The sequence below is a fragment of the Sturnira hondurensis genome, unplaced genomic scaffold (genome assembly GCF_014824575.4).
Source record: "Sturnira hondurensis isolate 20B ecotype Veracruz unplaced genomic scaffold, ASM1482457v3 Scaffold0006213, whole genome shotgun sequence".
Taxonomy (NCBI): domain Eukaryota; kingdom Metazoa; phylum Chordata; class Mammalia; order Chiroptera; family Phyllostomidae; genus Sturnira; species Sturnira hondurensis.
In genome coordinates, this window is record NW_028078844.1 from 2,564,790 (window position 1) to 2,584,256 (window position 19,467).

The window sequence follows — 19,467 nt, forward strand, 5'->3', positions numbered from 1 at the left end:
CTTAAAGGCAAATTCAAAAAGTATTATAGAGAATGTAGTAATAACACTGGACATAAACATGAAGAATAACATTAATTCATTTCCTTTTTTAACCTTTGATTTCTCCAAAATGTAGTATTTTTTTTACTTAATGCCCTCCTGAGGGATACCTTCATGTCAGTGAGTCATTTTCAGTCACAGTGAAAAAATAAGCCTTTGAGTCAGTTAACTAAAAAGAGGTTTTAAAATGTATTTTGTTTTCCTTTTTCTCAATTATCACTGGGATTTTTTATCATTAATTTTTAAAGCTAACATAGTCAGATTTTATTTTACATATAAAAATGGGTCATATCTTGCTCTGAGCAGTGTGGTTCAGTGGACTGGGCATGCTCCACAAAGCTACAGATCACAGATTCAACTCCCAGTCAGGGCATATGCCTTGGATTATCAAGGGTGGAGAACGAGAGGCAAATGACTGATGTTCCTCTATCACATTGATGTTTTCCTCCCACTGTTTCTGTCCCCTTTCCCTCTCTAAGTGAGTAAAATCTTTTTTAAAAAAAGGGTCTTATCTTCAAAAAACTCATTTCATGTAATTTTTAACTCCCCATCATAACATTCTACTTCTTCCATTGGCATTTGTCACATTACACTATACAGCATTTAAAATAGTAAGCTAAATTTAAAATTACAGAACATAAAGAATAATCATTAATTAAAAGAAACATTTCTTGGGTTAACAGTTATAATTTTTTTACTTCACCAATTTATTCAAAATTTTAAAGATGCAGCTACTATTCTATGTAATTAAAGATATAACTTAGCCCTGGCTGGTGTAGCTCAGTGGATTGAGCGTGGGCCTGCGAACCACACGATCACAGTTTGATTCCCAGTCAGGGCACATGCCTGGGTTGCAGGTCAGTTCCCAGTTCCCGGTAGGGGACGAATGAGAGGCAATCATACATTGATATTTCTCTCTCTCTCTCCCCCTCTCTCTCCTTCCCTTTCCCTCTAAGATAAATTTTAAAAAAAAGATATAACTTAAAAGAAAAACAGAATTCTATTAGATAACATACCATTCTGGTACACTCTGGAAAAAATTCATTGTAGCTTTACAATTTTTCATAGTGAGACTCACAAGAATTTTCTCCAGTGAAAGATGTGGAAAATGACTATAAAGAAAAATAAAATCTTCACTCAAAACATCAAAATCCATTTAAAGTCCTCTTTAAACTTAAACATCAATGTTTGGCTTTAGTATTGACCTCTAAAATTTGCATCCAAAATTAAAATTGCTTTCATCTATACTGAATGCCTTAACATTTGAAAGAAGAATTAAGGAGCATAATTTTATGTCACTATTGTTTTTAACATTTTCTAAACACAAAAGTGCATGGAATTTTTAAAGCTCAGTTCTGAAATAAAACAATTATGAATTTAAAGCACTGGGATCCAGAGATCTGCCTTTCAATCACTCACTTCCAATTACTGACTATGGAAAGGTTAAGTGGGCAAGTTGCTCTCCCCATTCTAGTCCTTCAGTCCCATTTTGTCTTTTCATCATTTCATCCTCCCATTAGCATATTTCACCCAGAAGATACTCTCATTATGATTCCAGGATACACACAAGTTAAATATATGTTCAGATAGTCACAAAGGAACACATTCGTGCTGAAAGAGTTACGTGCATATTCTTTGTGCACATCCCCCTTACTGTCCTCTTAGGACAAAGACATAGGAACAAAAAGGAAGAACCCTGTAACAACAAAGGGACTATTTAATATCTAAAGGTAGCTCTGGGAAATGCTCCATTATTACTGTAAAATAAAGCCATCTAGCATCAGAGTACTAGACGGAGCCTCACTAAACAAACCCCCCAAAATAGCAGCATGCTACTGAACTCAAATTACCTGTGAAGAATTGGAGGCAACTGTGGACTATCTTCAAAGTCATCCTCTAACTGATAGAATAGGAGCCATTTCATTATCAATTCCCTTAAAGAAAAACTTCTATTTACTTCACATGTATTCTGCTCCATTCCCATTTTTACTGTTTCTGGAACTGCATAGACTGTCAGTGCCAAAGTCAAACAGCATGTAACAGGACTGTAACAAAACAAAGAATGATTAATGTTAAAAGTAACATCTTCAAGTACATAGTATTACAAAAAATATGGTTTATGAATATCGAGCAAATAATAAATTGTCAAATTACACATAAAAATTTAAACATTTAATTCTCTAATACTGACCTTAGTAATCTCTCCACATTTAAAACTAAATTTACATTTATTTATTTATTTATTAAGACTATCTGAACAAACAATAAAAGTGCCTAAAACAGAATTTAACAATCCTTAACTGAATTTCCAAAAGCCAAAATTTGGCAGGAGGGAGGTAGATGAATATATATATATATATATACATATAGTGTGTGTGTGTGTGTGTGTGTATAAAACATAAAAACTGCAAAACCTGATACAATACAGTCAACTTACCATGAGGGTCTGCAGGCTGACCCAGTAAATAACTTCCAGAATTCTCTGTCAACCTCAACTAAATTGCCTTGAATTATGGCTCTAAGTAGGCCAAAATTTTCAGCTTGTATTTGTTCAAAACTAATATTGCGTAAGGTAATGGACCAAACTTTAATCCAGAGTTTCAATAAATCTGACTTTTGTGAGCTTTCTAGGTTTGTTTTCTTGCCTTGACACAATGCAACTTCCATAAGGCACCGTAACACATAAGGTGTGCGTTCCCCACGACGTCGTTGAGGTAGAAGCTGGTATAGTATCATCAATAATGGTAAGAGCTCACAGTTGGGTAAACTTGCAGGATATTTTAATATTAATTGGGTTGTAATCTGTAACCTGAAAAAGTATACATAATTAATTTGAAAATTACTTAATTCTACTACCAAATAAAAAATATATACAGACAGTACTATTACAATATTCTAAGCAGAGTATCCTCATCATTGTTTCTATACTATTCTCATAATACACTGGCTCTTAAAATTTACGGGGCCCTACAAGTGGCAAGAAGTGGCAACTTTCTGCCTACCTGGGTAAGCTATCATATTTCCCTTACATAGAAACTTTTAAAGGAACTAAATAACTAATATTATACTTTTGAGTTATCACACCCATCCCTGTTCTTCTACCACCAATAACATTCCTCCAAGATAAGAAAACAAATAAAAACTTCAAAAAAACTGGTTTCCTGAATATTAATTCTGTAATTTCAATAAATATTTGCTGAGTTCTCTACAATGTGTCCTACTCAAGAACAGAAACTTGAATTAATTTATTTTTGTATCCCTAATGTTTGGCACACAGCAAGTATTTAATCAGTAACTTTCGTTTAAAAAAGATTTTATTTATTTATTTTTAAAAAGAGGGGAAGAGAAGGGAGAAAGGGAGAGAAACACTGACTGGATTCCTCTCACATGCACCCCAGCTAGGAATAAGCTCACAACCCAGGCATGAGCCCTGACTTGAGCATCAAACAAGTGACTTTTCGCTTTGCAGGATGATACACAACCAACTGAGCCACGTATATCAGGGCTAATAACTAACTATTGACTAAATGGACAAATTAATAAATGTGAAGTAGAAATCCTGAACTACAGAAAACGAATGAGTTTAAGCAATAGAATCTAAATCAAAACACTTTTCCCACATAATTCAATTATATTTAAATATTATACCAACACAGCAAATATCAAAAGAACACTAATCATAAGTTTCACTATAATCTACAAATTTCTAACTGTCCTTAGGCAAGTTGCTAAACCTTTCTCAGTTTCGGTTGTTTTCTAGAGAACCAAACAGGCTGAACTGGATGAATTCTAAAGATTCCTACCAGACCTAATATTTTGTGATTTCACACAATTTTACACTTTAACTATTTATGCTATATGAGAATGCTGTATGAGAATAAAGAACATAGCAAATAAGAAAAAATAATCTTGCCCTGGCTAGTGTAACTCAGATAGATGGAGTATCGCCCCCTGCACCAAAAGGTCACAAGTTCGATTCCCAGTAAGGGCACATACCTAGGTTGTGGATTTAGTTCCAGAAGGAAGCAAGCAATCAGTGTTCCTCTCTCATATCAATGTCTCTCTCTCCCTCCTTTCCTCTCTCTCTAAATCAGTAAATGTATCCCTGGGTGAAGATTAAAAGAAGAATAACCTTCTCCCACAGCATAAAGTCCAAATCATTCTGTGATTTCTAAATGTTACCTTTAATTTCTTCCTAATCCAATTCTACTAAAAGGTGCTTATCCATACTAAAATCTCTTTGTTTTTTTTTTTTTGTTTGTTTGTTTTAAATATTTTATTTATTTATCTTTAGAGAGGAAGGGAAGGAGAGAGGAAGAGAAACATCAATGTATGGTTGCTTCTCGTGCATGCCCTGCTGGGAACTGGCCCCAACCGGGAATTGGCCTGCAACCCAGGCATGTGCCCTGACTGGGAATCGAACCGCGATTGTCTGGTTCGCAGGCCCTCGCTCAATCCACTGAGCCACACCAGCCAGGGCTAAAATCTCTTTGTTTTGAGTTGTATGACCCAACTGAATTACATGACACATACATTAGTGATCACCTTCCAGGCAGCTATTCTCCCTTACTCCCTGTGATGGTACTATGTTTAAGAAAGGTGGCTGGTCCCAGGAACTAGCGGATGAGTCACGGTAATCTCACTATGTCCTGGCAATCATATTCCCCTTTGTCAGTGACTAGTTTGGAAGTAGACAAATGACCTAGTTCTGGTCATTGGAATTAAAGGATTATACTGACTAATAAGATTAAAGGAGGTCTTTGTGAGGAAAAAATAAGTGAGACGAAAATGACACTGAAAGAGGAAAAATAGTATTTTACCAAGGAACAAGTTCAAAATCATTCTGTGACTTTTGAAGATGATCTTTTATTACATCCCATCCTAATTCTATTTTTCTCCTTTTGCAATGTACACTAGAGTCACTAACTTCTCTTTGTGTGGTAATATAAGACTGAGAAATCTCCAAAGATGTGGGATTTTCATTAAAAACCTGTAAAATAAAAAAAAGAAAAATTTAAATTTTTTTACATTACTATTATTTTCTAATAGTTCACTAAAAAATGTGTTCTTGAGAACTTCTGGCCAAGATGGAGGCATAGGTGGAAACACTGTGCCTCCTCACACAACCAAGTTTAAAGACAACAAAGTTTCAGTAACAAAAACTCAACCAAAACACAGAAAATTGAACTGTAAGGAAGTCTGACCACAACGAACCATTCAGCCAGACCGGTAAGAGGGGCAGAATCAGCAGCTGGTGGAGCAGGGTCAGGCAGGAAAAAGTGGTCGGGCCAACTGAGGAGCACAGGTGGTAGCTGGCGGATCCCAGGTGTGAGGTGGCAATGGGCGGACCCAGTGAGGGTGCAGGGCGGCTGGCTGATTGCGGTCACACATTCGTGTGCAGATAAACCAGGCAGAAGAGCCAGCAGTGAGACAGACCAAGGAAGGAATTAAAGCCTAAAAGCACCAACTGGAAAAACCTTTGGGTCGAGGTGCTGGGAGAAGCTCCCAGGCTCATAGAGAGGTCATTGGAGAGACCCACAGGGTCCTGGAGGGTGCACAAGCCCACACCCAGGAATCAGCACCAGAAGGGCCCAATTTGCTTGTGGGAAGCAGCAGAGGGGACCGAAATATGAAAGATAGTAAAACAAACGCCACTGCCCCTCCCTGACCCCACCCCCAAATACAGCATCACAACCCAGTGACCTAGGTTGCCCCGCCCTGGGGAACACCTAAGGCTCCGCCCCTCATAGGTAACAGGTGTGAACAGACCAAAACATTATGGCTCAAGAAGAACAGCTCAAAGCCCCAGAGCCAATACTTCTAAGTGACCAAGAGAGAGCCAACCTATCAGATGCACAGTTCAAAATACTGGTGATCGGGATGCTCCCAGAACTGGTTGATTTTACTCACAAATTAGAGGAACAAATGAAGGCTAAACTAATTGAAATGAAGGGAAATGCACAGGAAACCAATAGTGATGGAAAGGAAACTGGGACTCAAATCAAGAGTGGACCAGAGGGAAGAATAAAATGACCAAACAGAAAAGGATGAAGAAACAAGAATTGAAAACAATGAGGAGAGGCTTAGGAACCTCCAGGACATCTTTAAACATTCCAACATCTGAATTATAGGGGTACCAGAAGGGGAAGAGGCACAGCCATGAGTGGAAAACTTATTTGAACAAATAATAAAGGAGAACTTCCCCAATCTGGCAAAGGCAATAGACTTCCAGGAAATCCAGGAAGCTCAGAGAGTCCCCAAAAAGATAGACCCAAGAAGGAACACACCAAGGCACATCATAATTACATTAGCCAAGATTAAAATGAAGGAGAGAATCTTAGAAGCAGCAAGAGATAAGGGGACTGTCACTACAAAGGAGTTGTCAGACTGTCAGCTGATTACTCAAAAGAGACCTTACAGGCAAGAAGGGGCTGGAAAGAAGTATTCCAAGTCATCAAATCTAAAGACCTACAGCCAAGATTGCTCTAACCAGCAAAGCTTTCATTTAGAATGGAAGGACAGATAAAGTGCTTCTCAGATAAGGTGCTTCTCAGATAAGGTCAAATTCAAGGAGTTCATTATCATCAAGTCCTCATTATATGAAATGTTAAAGGGACTTACCTAAGAAAAAGAAGATTAAAAGTATGAACAGTGAAAGGACAGCAAACTCACAGTTACTAACCACCACACCTAAAACAAAAGCAAACTAAGAGGACAGCTAGATCAGTAGGGGAACCATAGAAATGAGGATCACATGGAGGGTTAGCAACAGGGGAGTGGGAGGAGGACAAGGGGCGAGAAGGTACAGAGGAGAAGTAGCATAGACAGTAGGTAGAAAATAGACAGGGGGGAGGGCAAGAATAGTATGGGAAATATAGAATCTAAAGAACTTGTGACACATGGACATAAACTAAAGTAGGGGAGTGGTGGCGGGGTGCAGGATGGAAGGGAATGAAGGGGGGAATGTGACAACTGTAATAGCATAATCAATAAAATAAATAAACAAGGCAACAATAATTTTTAAAATGTGTTCTTCTTTAAATGAAGATAAGGAAAGTGGTAAAGCAAGAGTAATAAATCATAGAAATAGATAAATATCATAACATAGTAATAAACATTTTGCATGACTGCAATGGCTGTCTAGAAAGTAAATATTATCAAGAAGAGTATTAGCTTTATTTCCTCATAACATTTACAAAAAAAATCACCAACCTATGTAAAGTAAAGCAAAAAACTCTATTTTCAAAGTAATGAAATTATAAATTTTGACTTCTGGTCAAGATGGAGGTATAGTTAACCAGGGCTTGTGTCCTCACACAACCACAGCAAAATTACAACTAAATTACAGACCAATAATCATGTGGAACCATCAGATATTGAGCTGAATGAAAGTCCAACAACTACAGAACTAAAGAAACCACATCAATCCAGAAGGGTAAGAGACACAGTGATGCAGAACAGGCAGGTCCCCACACCCACATGTGGTAGATAAAAATTTGGGAGGAGTGTCTTGGGAGTGCGGGGTCCCAGACCTACATCAGGCTCCTAGCTCAAAATTCCAGTGCCAGGAAGATAAGTCTCCATAACTTCTGGCTGCAAAAAACAGCAGAACTGGAGTCTGTGAAAAAAAAAACTACTCAATTCCCTGGCAGTTCCTTTAAAGCGTCCACACTGAAGTTAATCAGATGCATTCCCTCTGAGCTCCATCATCACCAGGGTAGCAGCTTAAAAGACACCAGTGGCATAGAGGGAGGAACTGAAGTCTCTGACGTCAGTGAGAGAGCCGGGGCGACAGCTCTCTCCCAGATAGAACAGCAAGCAGAGACCATTGTGCCATTTCTGAGCATTCCCCTCATAGAGCCACAGAGCAGGCAGGCGGGAACTGTATCTGAAACTCTATCAACCTGGCTTACACTGTATACCCTGTCCTGGCATTTACCTAAGGCTCCTCCCCACCCAACTTATGGCCTGTCCTCACAGCCCACCTACCACTGGCTAAACACCCCAGGCCTGGCACTAGCAGCAGCCAGCTCTGGATCATAATTTGGCTCTGCCTCGGAACCTCCAATCCCAACATAAGTAGCAGCTATCTGCAGACTGCACTGTAGCTCATGCTGGGTTGCCCAAAGCAGAACACATGTGGTGGCTAACCCTGACCTGCACCACCTCGGAAACCCCAGAACCTGAGAACCCACTGGACAGCTACAGACCACATCGGAGTACCATCATCCTGATTGTGAGCAACCAATCCTCCATGGAAGGCAAAGGTTGGTGGTCAGTGGTCACAGCCAGTCCTTGCAGCTGACTGGCCTGGATATATTCCTCTCATTGACCTGCCAACAGTAATCAAGGCTCAACTACAACAGGAGGCTGTATTCAGGCCACCGGGAAGGTGTATCTCAAGTACCCAGATTGGGCAATAGGGAAGGCTGTGCCATTGGACCCTATAGGACACCTTCTATATTGGGCCACACTACCAAGATAGGGAGTCCTAACAGGTCTACCTAATACATAGAAACAAACACAGGAAGGCAGCCAAAATGAAGAGACAAAGAAACATGGCACGAATGAAAGAACAAATCAAAACTCCAGAAAAAGAACTAAACAAAAGGAAGATAATCATGCTATCAGATGCAGACTTCAAAACCCTGGTTATAAGGATGCTCAAGGAACTTAGTGAGGAACTCAACAGCATAAAAAATCCAGTCAAAAATGAAGGGCACACTAACTGAAATAATGAACAATTTACAGGGAAACAACAATAGAGTGGAGAAAACTGAATCAAATCAATGATTTGGAACATCAGGAAACAAAAACCAAACAATCAGAACAAAAGAAGAACAATTCTTCTTAAGAAAAGAGAATCCAAAAAAGATGAGGACGATGTAAAGAGCCTTCGGGACAACTTCAAGCATTCCAATATTCACATCATATGGGTACCAGAAGAGCAAGAACAAGAAATTGGAAATATATTTTAAAAAATAATTAAAGAAAACTCCCCTGATTTGGTAAAGGAAACAGACATGCAAGTTCAGGAGGTAGAGAAAGTCCCAAATAAGATGGATGCAAGCAGGTCAACACTGAGACACATTACAGTTAAAATGCCAAAGTTTAAAGATAAAAAGAAAATCTTAAAAGCAGCAACAGAAAAAAGTTAGTTACCTACAGGGGATTTTCCATAAGATTGTCACCTGATTTCTCAAATGAAACTTTGCAGGCTACAAGGGATTGGCAAGAAATATTCAGTCATGATAAGCAGGGACCTACAGCCAAGATTGCTCTCCCCAGCAAAGCTATCATTTAGACTCAAAGTGCAGATAAAGAGTTTCCCAGATAAGAAAAAGCTCAAGGAGTTCATTATCACCAAACCATTATTATATGAAATGTTAAATGGGACTTACTGAAGAAAAAGGAGATCAAAACTATGAATAATAAAACAGCAATAAACACGTAACTATCAACAATTGACTCTAAAAAAACAAACTAAGCAAACAAGAAGAACAGAGATAAAATCATGGATACAGAGAGTAGTTTGATGGTTGCCAGGCGAGAAGGGGGTATAAGGGAATGGGTGAAGAGGTGAGGGGATTAAGAAGTATAAACAGGTAGTTACAGAATATCCACGGGGGTTTACAGTACAGTATAAGAAATGGAGTAGCCAAAGAACTCATACACATGACTCATGGACATGAACAGAGGTGGGGTGATTGCTTGCGGGAAGTGGGAGGTGCTGAATGAGATGGGCAAACGGTGAAAAATTGGAAGAACTGTAATAGCACAATCAATAAAATATTTAAAATACACGAACACCTTGCCCTAGCTGGTGTGACTCAGTGAATTGAGCACCAGCCTACGAACTGAAAGTTTGCCACTTCGATTTCCAGTCAGTTAGGGCACATGCCTGGGTTGTGGGCCAGGTCCCCAGTTGGACATGTGTGAGAGGCAAATGCTTCTCTCTCATATGACAGTGTTTTTCCCCTCTGTCCCCTCCCCTTCCCCTCTCTTTAAAAGTAAATAAATCTTTAAAAAGAAACAAACATAAAAAATCATAAATTTAGCATTAAGAAAATAATACGTGAAATTATCTAGGATGTTAATCAAACCTCTGATAAAAAGTTTTACTTTAGAAACATTAAGCCATCAAATGAAGAATGGATAATGAAAATATGATATATCCATACAACTGAATATTATTCAGCAATAAAAACATGAAATACTGATTTACAGTAAACTTGAAAACACGCTAAGTGAAAGAAGCCAGACCAAAAAGACCAACTATTGTGTGGTTCTTCCTATATAAAATGTTCAAAGGCAAAATTGATAGACAAAGATTAGTGGTTAGTTGCTAGTTACTGAAAGAAGTGGAGAATTAGGACAAAGTTTAGGGAAATGTACTGTAATTAAATAGAGTTGATGGGTGTAAAACAGTGAAATGTCTTTAAATCACTGAATTGTATACTTTAAAATAGTGTATTTTATGCTATGTGATTTCTAACTCAGTAGAACAAAAGAAAGAAACATTATGGTTAGGGTAATCTTATTAACTACAGGCAATACTTTAAGGGTGAAAAAGTTCATCACTACTTTCACTAAGTTCATAATATGTATAACAGTTATCTTTCAAGTCAGAGACAATTCTAAATATTTATGGTATTTTGAAAAGAGTAGATAGTTATATGTGCAGAGTAATTTTATAGGATTTCTATCAGAACACAGTTTTTAAGAACCCAATAAAAAATTAACAGGAAATTTCAAAATGTGACAAATACCTGGTGACAAATATCTGCCATCAATTCAATCAAGTTTTCCTTGACGGCAACGTTACGAGATCCTGAAGAATATTTTCCTCTGCTTCCAATATGACTTATCTCATTAACTAGCAGATCATATAAGTTGTATAAGATACTTCTCCATTTTTTTGATTCATAAGCACCTGTAATTCAAAAAATATAATTTTTGTATATGCTCCATATGTACTGTCAACTCCCACCAAATTACTCTCCTGTTAAAGTGAAAACAATTAGAAGACATCTGGTCCAACTTCTATTCAGTATTAATGCCTCTTCTGACAGTCCTTGACAAATTCTGTAATGGTGTCCATTTCACACTCAGTTAACTGTATTTGCTCAAAAATTTTCCCATATGCTGACCTAATGTTCTCTAATCAACTCAACTGAAATCTCAATCGACCCTGACTGGTGTGACTCAGCAGGCCTGGGTCTCATCCTGCAGGTCAGGTTTGATTCCCAGTGGGCAGATGCCTGGGTTGCAGGAGGCAGCCAATTGACATTTTTTGATACATTAATGTTCCTCTCCTGTCTTTCTCCCCCTTCCCCTCTCTCTAAAAATAAATAATAAAGTCTTTAAAAAAATCTCAATCAAACATTCACTAATTTCTTCTCTCCCATAAAGCAGAGGTAATTAGTTCCCTCTTTTGAATGAGGACCAAGTTCTCCGTATGTCTGTTTAAGTGAAAAACACCTTACCAGTTCCTTCAATTATTGTACAAATGATGGTATCCACAATTCTCATCATCCCAGTCCACTTTTCCTAGATGCACTCCAATCAGCCTATGACCTTAAAATGTTGACTTTACAACATCAGTTGAACATCATACTCCAACTATGATCTGACTAGTATGGGGAACAATGGGCTATTATTCCCCAAACAAACAAACTACCCCCCTCCCACAAAATCTACTATTGTAGCCTACAGCTACATTAACATTTCAGGCATCCTCATCATCCCGCCAATTTTTAATTCAGCCTAAATATGCAGTTAACTAAAACCCTAAACATGTCATGCCATTTCTTCACAAACCTGATTTTCATCTTGGTGAGAGCTATGTGAAAGATGAAAAACTAAGAAAAGCCACCATTCTCTGACTCACAGAGGTTTCACGGGCTACTAAGAACACTACAACAGTTCTTTCTTGTTTTAGCTGCTATTACTCAACGGAGCATGATTTCTTAATAAGATCATTAAACTAGCCATAATGAATTGGTCTGAAGGCTAGTGCAAGCCTAAAGGGAAAATCAGCCTGAACACGAGGAAACTCACTCAGTTCCACCCAAGAAAGTTTCTGCCTACTCAATGGACGTAGACCATTCAAGCAATACTCTCTTGATGAAAGGACAAATGTGAAGGAACCAAGGGTGAATGAGTTATTCATTTCTGGTTCTCCCTGTAAACCTGGAGTAACTATGAAGTGTAAGACTATATGTACCAGTCTTCCTTGGGAACTGACCAATCTGATTGGCTATTTTCAGTCCACATTTATCCATTTTATCTTCTAATAAAAGCAATATGTGGGTAAACAAGACCCTGCCTTCTTGAAATTCTTTTATACTTGGTCTGTGCCTTATCTCTTAGCAATAATTATTGCTGCTTAATTAACTCCTAGAGAGAATAGTGTCTCATATTTGTTTGTATTCCTCATAATAACTAGCATTGTGCTAAACACATGGTAAGGCATAATATGATTTGCTACCACAGCTTCAAATTCTAAAAGAATGTAAGAAAAATATCATCATGACTAATGTCACTACCAAGCACAGCAATCCAAAGGAAGGTCACTACCTCCAACCAAATGCAGATTTCAGGCTTAAGCCTGTATTTTTCAATGAAGAAGCAAATTCAAAACAGCAAAAACTTTCTTTATACCTTTTTCTTGGGTTTTGGTTCCCTCTGGATGATGGATATAAATTTGCAGTTGGAATAATTCAATAATTACTTCTTTTAAGGAGTCATTAAGTCTGTGTTGAGTCCAAATATAAAGCAAGGTAGGAAGAATTTCATCTCCTACATCACACACTTGAATTCGAAAGTTAACAGCCAAAGTCTTGAGGAAGATAACAAATGCTGCTAAGATATGATTTAGACCTGCAGAAGTCTTTTCTTGCCTGTGATAAAAAATAAACAGGCTCAACTTGATATAATGGGAAAAAAGTACACAAACTGAAGACAGTTATTAACTGCATGCTAAAAAAAAACTAATTTTCAAAAATAATAACCTTAGTCTCAGAATTATTCAGAATAAAATACCAGCTGTACTACAGAGCAACCAAAGAGTTCTTCTTTGGTGCTAAGGGATTATTCCTGTTAGTTCCCCCTACTAAATATTGTCTCAAATTATACAAAACTGATTTGTAATGCCTATCATTTATAAAGTGTTTCACATTAAAAACTTAGTAATACCACACAAATGTAAGATATTGATACTTCCTACTTTATTTTAGTATTACCATCAAAAATGGGGAAATAAAACTACTTAGAGGGTATTTAGGTTTTCCTGTCATTAGAAAAGCAAGAGAGATCTCTCACTTAGGAACATCACTTCCCATTCTGCATACTGGACATTTAGCAATTGTTGGACCTAACTAATACTTTCTTTGCGAATCCACTAGTTCTACTATAAAGAGTCAAGTTTTTTAAGTTAGCAGTATTTTTAGCCACTGAATCTACAAAATAGTCTTTCAAGATCAAATTGAAATGAAACAAAACAAAAAGACATTAGATTACCTTGCATTCTGAATAGCCTTGGAGAAAAAATCCAAAAACTTGGAATTTAATCCATCAGTTTGTGAACAGCATCCTTTAGTTACAGCTTGAATGATTCTAGCCACTAAAACTCTATTAATGTCTTGTGAAGGTTTAAGATACAGTGTGAAATACACAGAAAACAATTCTTAAAAAACAAAGAAACAAAAATGTATTAGTTACGGTTTTTAAAAAAGAAAATTATCAAATCATGTAACTTAAATGTAACAATTCAGTTTAAAATTTAATAATCCCACCGAGAATAAAGATTTAAATTATGCTAACTCATATTTAATACAGTAAGGCCATTCCATTCTTATGTAATTGTATTTTATATAAATTGTGTTCAAGGCAGGAACAACAGGCAAAAGAATGGTCACTAAGAGCCAGACTTCAGATAAGCTACTTAAATTCTCTAATCCTATGTTTCGCCATCTAAGCCTAACAAAGTACTTGACACAGTCCACACTCCACAGTTTTATTCTGTTTTAATGCTATTTGACTAATAATGGACAGTTTATTTCTTACAATAGTAGGGTACTTTCATTTTGGGATAAATTACTTAATCCCAAAGGCAACCTGAAGAGCGACATGTGAAATAGGTGTAAACAGTGAGCTATGTTACAGGAAAGAAACCCCAAGCTTTTAATAGGTAATGGACTGCAAGGAAACCTGTCCTTTGCTCTGGAGGAAGCCATTAATCATCTCTATCATCATCTCTATATCCCAAGGCTCACTATACAAACATACTTTTAAAAAAGTCTGAAAAAAAGCAGTGTCTCTGCTCATAAGATGTGCAGAAACGTGAAATGTATTGAGAATTATCTACCAACACAGTGAAAAACAAAGTTGTTAATGCAGGTTCTTCCCATAGAAATAATCAGAAAGTCTTCAGTAAAGTGAGGAGTAACACCTATGGGTAGTTTCCTTTTCAACTGTATGTCACATGATTCTGCAGAAATAGTTTAAATAAAAAAAAATAAGGACAATATAAATACCTCAAATATTAAATAGAGCCCTGGCTGGTGTAGCTCAGGGGATTGAGCGCAGGCTGTGAACCAGAGGGTCGCCGGTTCAATTCTCAGTCAGGGCACATGCCTGTGTTGCAGGCCAGGTCCCCAGTGGAAGCCATGTAGGAGGCAACCACACACTGATGTTTCTCTAACTCTCTCGCTCCCTTTCCTTGTCTAAAAATAAATAAAATCTTAAAAAAAAATCCATTAAATAGAAAAATGATTTTTCAAAGGATTCCTATCCTACAGAGTTTATAGAACTCTATACCAGTGCTTCTCAAACTTTTCCCACTACATACAATACCTAAATAATAGGGAACACTTGAGTTAATACACACACTGGAGATCAGAAAAGAAGAAGGGTTATCTTTATCATTTCCTTCTTAATACCTGGCAGGAATAGAGAGAGAAAACAGGAAAAGCTAACAATGCCACTGTGTCTAATTAAAGCTCAAGTTTCAGGGTTTCTATGTTAGTTAGGAGAAAAGATTGCAATTGTAAAAGAATCCCACCTACTCCCCTACTAAATGGTAAAAAAGTTGGTGTAAGACACTCAACAAGCCTCAGAAGAGTCCAACTTCGAAAACAGCTGCCGTGCATGCCTCCAGATGAATTCACTTCCTCCGTGAATTCAACAGGAAAAGATCAAAGAGCACATGTTTCTGGAGTTAGGAAAATAAAATAAAACTCCAAATAACATCATTAAATGTAGATTTCTTAGGACTTTATTTATACATAGACAAACATGGCATCTGCAAATAGAACAGCTTTATTTTTTCCTTTCCAATCTGTATGCCTTTTATTTCCTTTTCTGACCTAACTGCCTTGACTAGAACCACCAGTAAAATATTGAGAAAGTGGTGAGCACAGATATCCTTTTCTTGTTCTTTTGTTAAAAGATTTAAGTTATGGCCCTGGCTGGTGTAGCTCAGTGGATTGCGCACGGGCCTGCAAACCAAAAGATCGCAGTTCCATTCCCAGTCAGGACACATGCCTGGGCTGCAGGCCAGTTCCCGGTGGAGGATGCACGAGAGGCAACCATACACTGATATTTCTCTCCCTCTCTCCTTCCCTTCTTCTCTGGAGATAAATAAATAATAAAATCTTAAAAAAAAGATTTAAATTACGAACCTAATTTAACTATGAGGTTTGGGACCTCATACTTGTTTTGATAGTGTGTGGTTAAGGAATTGCTCAATTTAAATATTCAGTTATCAAAATTAAGTGTATAGAGCTGTTCACAAGTATTCCCTTATTATTCTTTTGATAGCTGCAGGATATGCAATTATGTCCCATTTCATTCATAAACCAGTAATTTGTGTCTTGTCTTTCTATATTAAGTCACTTTTGCTAGCACTTCTAAATTGCATTGATATTTTCAAAGAATTAGCTTTGTTTCATTAACTACTTTTTTCTGTTCTCAATTTCATTTATTTCTGCTCTTCTGTTCGAAGTTTTAGAATTTGTTTTCATAGTTTCTTGAGCTAGAAGCTCAGATTAGTGATTTCAGATCTTTTACTTTTTAAAGGATTAATATTTCAGAAATATAACTGACAGTTTCAGGTGTACATGATATGTATATATTGCAAAATAATAACTTATAGTAAGTCTATTTAACATCCTTCACCATATACAGTTACAAATTTTTTCCCTTGTGATGAGAATTTCTAAAATATCCTCTCCTAGAAACTTTCAAGTGTATAATACAGCATTATTANTCAGATCTTTTACTTTTTAAAGGATTAATATTTCAGAAATATAACTGACATTAGTTTCAGGTGTACATGATATGTATATATTGCAAAATAATAACTTATAGTAAGTCTATTTAACATCCTTCACCATATACAGTTACAAATTTTTTCCCTTGTGATGAGAATTTCTAAAATATCCTCTCCTAGAAACTTTCAAGTGTATAATACAGCATTATTAACTATAGTCACCATGTTGTACATTACATCTCCCCATTATTTACTTATAAAATAAATAAAATTATTTATTTTATAGCTGGAACTTTGTCCTTTTTAATCCTTTTCACCCGTTTCACCTGCCCCTCACTCCTCCTCCTCTGGCAACCACCAATTTGTTCTCTGTGTCCAGGAGACCTTCCTCTTTTCTAACACAGGAAATTAATGCTATAAATTACCCTCTCAGCATAACTTTAGCGGCATTCCATAGAATTTGAAATGCTGTAATGTTCATTTTCAACCACTTCTAAATATGCTTTGATTTCTAGACTTTCCCTTCAACCATGAATTATTTAGAAGTATACTATTCATTTTCATAAAAGTATTACAAAGAAAACAGAGTGCTACGACAGAAAAAAAACAGAAGAACAAATTTAGAAAAAGCAGTTATATGTAAGTTGAGACCTGAAGGATGAGACAAAACCAGCCACAGAGAGGGTAGCCTCTGACAAGAGGGCAAAGTGCAAGGCCTTACACTCTCTAAATAGGAATGTGTGAGATGATCCTTAGCAGTGTCAGACCAAAATAATGACACTCTTTATTTTTTATTAAAATTAATTACAAAAAAATTGAGCTTTACTGATATTTAATATACAAGTTACCAACGGCCACTTTGAAAGACAGTTTGATCATTTCTTACAAAACTAAACATACTTTTACTATACAATCCAGCAATCACACTTCTTGGTATTTACCCAAATGATCTGAAAACTTATCTGCTCACAGATATTTATGACGGCTTTATTCATAATTGCCAAAACTTGGAAGCAATCAAAATGTCCTTCAGAAAGTGAATGGATAATTAAACTGTGGTATAAACTCCAGACAATGAAATGCTGTTCAATGCTAAAAAGAAATAAGCTATCAAGCCACAAAAAGACATGGAGGAAACATGCATATTACTAAGTGAAAGCCAATCTGAAAAGGCTACATCCTGTATGATTCCAACTATATGACATTCAGGAAAATGACTAGTGGATGCTAGGAATGGGGGAAGGGAGGGATACACAGGCAGGTGCAGAGGATTTTTAGGGCAGTGAAAACTATTCTTCTGTATGATACTTAAATGGTGAATAAATATCATTTATACATTTATCAAAACTAGAGTTTGACAACACCAAGAGTGACACTAATGTAAATTATGGACTTGGGAGGTGGGGAGGGATATGAGGTGTCTGTGTAAGCTCCCTGGTTGAAACAAAGTAACCACTTTGGTGCACAATGTTGATAGTGGAGGGGCCTGTGCATCTGGGAGGTCAAGAGGTTTCTGGGAACTCTATATTTTGCGCTCAATTTTGCTGTGAATAGAAAACTGCTTTAAAAAGTTTTCAAAAAAAGTTTGAAAATCACTTGGTCAGAAAATCCAAATAATGGCCACTACAGTTACAGCATAGCAATCAGAAAAGTGAGGGTAGGCTTTCAGTTAAGTGAGGTAACAGGTCAGAGAGGTAGACAGAAGCAAAAGTATGCAGCATTTCCAAGGCTTGGGAGAGGAGTCCACATTTTATGCTATTGTGCAGATAAGTCACTAAAGATTTCTAACATTTCTTCTTTCCTACATTATTAGAAAAACGATCTTCTTCCTTGGGACAATACTAGGGTTCTTGTTTTGGAACCCCTTCTTCTCAGGAAACATACTAATCGATTTTCTGTGTATCCTAACACTCTCCATTAAATCCTTTCAATTGCATTTACATATATTCCAGTCATTCTCCTCTTTAACAGGGCCCCTCTTTCCCTTCCCTGGGCAACCAAAGCTTTTGAAAGTGTTGCCTGTATTTGCTAACACATTTCCTAACTTGTCATTCACACTTCCACACCAGTCTGTTAGAGAACTGAATACCATCAACCAATTCTATAATTGCCATTTACAGAATAATTCATCGTTAGCAGATATGCATTCTTTTCAAATGCATATGAAGCATTCACCAAGTTAAACCTTATTCTGGGTCATAAATCATAACAATTATAAATAACTTACAGAGATTAATTAATATGTAGAATACATAAAGAACTCCTACAATTCAACAATGAAAAGCCCTGCCTGGTGTGGCTCAGTGGATTGAGCACTGGCCTGCTAACCAAAAGGTTGCCAGTTTCATTCTTAATCAGGGCACACGCCTGTGTTGCGTGGGCCAGGTCCCTGGATGGGGGTGTGTGAGAAGCAACCAGTTGATGTATCTCTCACACATCAATGTTTCTCTCCCTCCCTTCCATTTCTCTAAAAACAAATAAATAAAATCTTTTTTAAAAATGAAAAAAAAAGCCTGATTAAAAATTGGGCAGAACACCCAAATAGACATTTTTCTAAAGATGACATGCAAATGGCCAATAAGCACATGAAAAGTTAACATCATTGATCATTAGAGAAATGCAAATCAAAACCAAAATGATGTATTACTTCACATACATTCACATTTGTACTACTATAAAAAAAAGAAAGAAAAAGAATTGAAAGCAAGGACTCAAAGAGCTATTTGTACACCCATATCATAGCAGCTTTACTCACAACAACCAAAAGGTGGAAGCAACTCAAGTGTCCATGACAAATGAATGGATAAACAGAACGTAGTATATACACATAATGGAATATTCAGTCTTAAAAAGGAAGAAAATTCTGAAACATGCTACAGCATGGGTGACCCTTGAAGTCATTATTCTAAGTAAAAGAAGCCATTCAAAAAGGACAAATACTGTATGATTTCACTTATAGGAGGTAACTAGAATACTTAAATTCATGCAGACAGAAAGCAGAACAGTTTCCAAGGGCTGTAGGAGGGGAGAAGGGAGAGAAGTCTTCTTTACTGGGACAGAGTTTCAGTTTGGGAAGGTGAAAAAAGATCTGAAAATGGATGGTAATGATCACACAACAATGTGGGTGCAGTAGTTACATGCGTATTTTCAATTGT

At 36.9% G+C, this 19,467-nt stretch overlaps 1 protein-coding gene across 6 annotated transcripts in view; it reads right to left on the bottom strand.

The window, feature by feature from the left end:
- The window catches only part of ATM (ATM serine/threonine kinase), a 175,671-nt gene that overhangs the window by 138,853 nt on the left and 17,351 nt on the right, over positions 1–19,467 (bottom strand). For all 6 annotated transcript variants that reach the window (XM_037047706.1, XM_037047705.1, XM_037047708.1 and 3 more), the window contains 7 exons: positions 13,561–13,726; positions 12,703–12,941; positions 10,809–10,972; positions 4,860–5,029; positions 2,477–2,848; positions 1,890–2,084; positions 1,056–1,151 (listed from right to left, as the gene is read on the bottom strand). In XM_037047706.1, the coding sequence (XP_036903601.1) occupies positions 1,056–1,151; positions 1,890–2,084; positions 2,477–2,848; positions 4,860–5,029; positions 10,809–10,972; positions 12,703–12,941; positions 13,561–13,726 (1,402 nt within the window). The remainder of the gene's footprint in view (positions 1–1,055; positions 1,152–1,889; positions 2,085–2,476; positions 2,849–4,859; positions 5,030–10,808; positions 10,973–12,702; positions 12,942–13,560; positions 13,727–19,467) is intronic.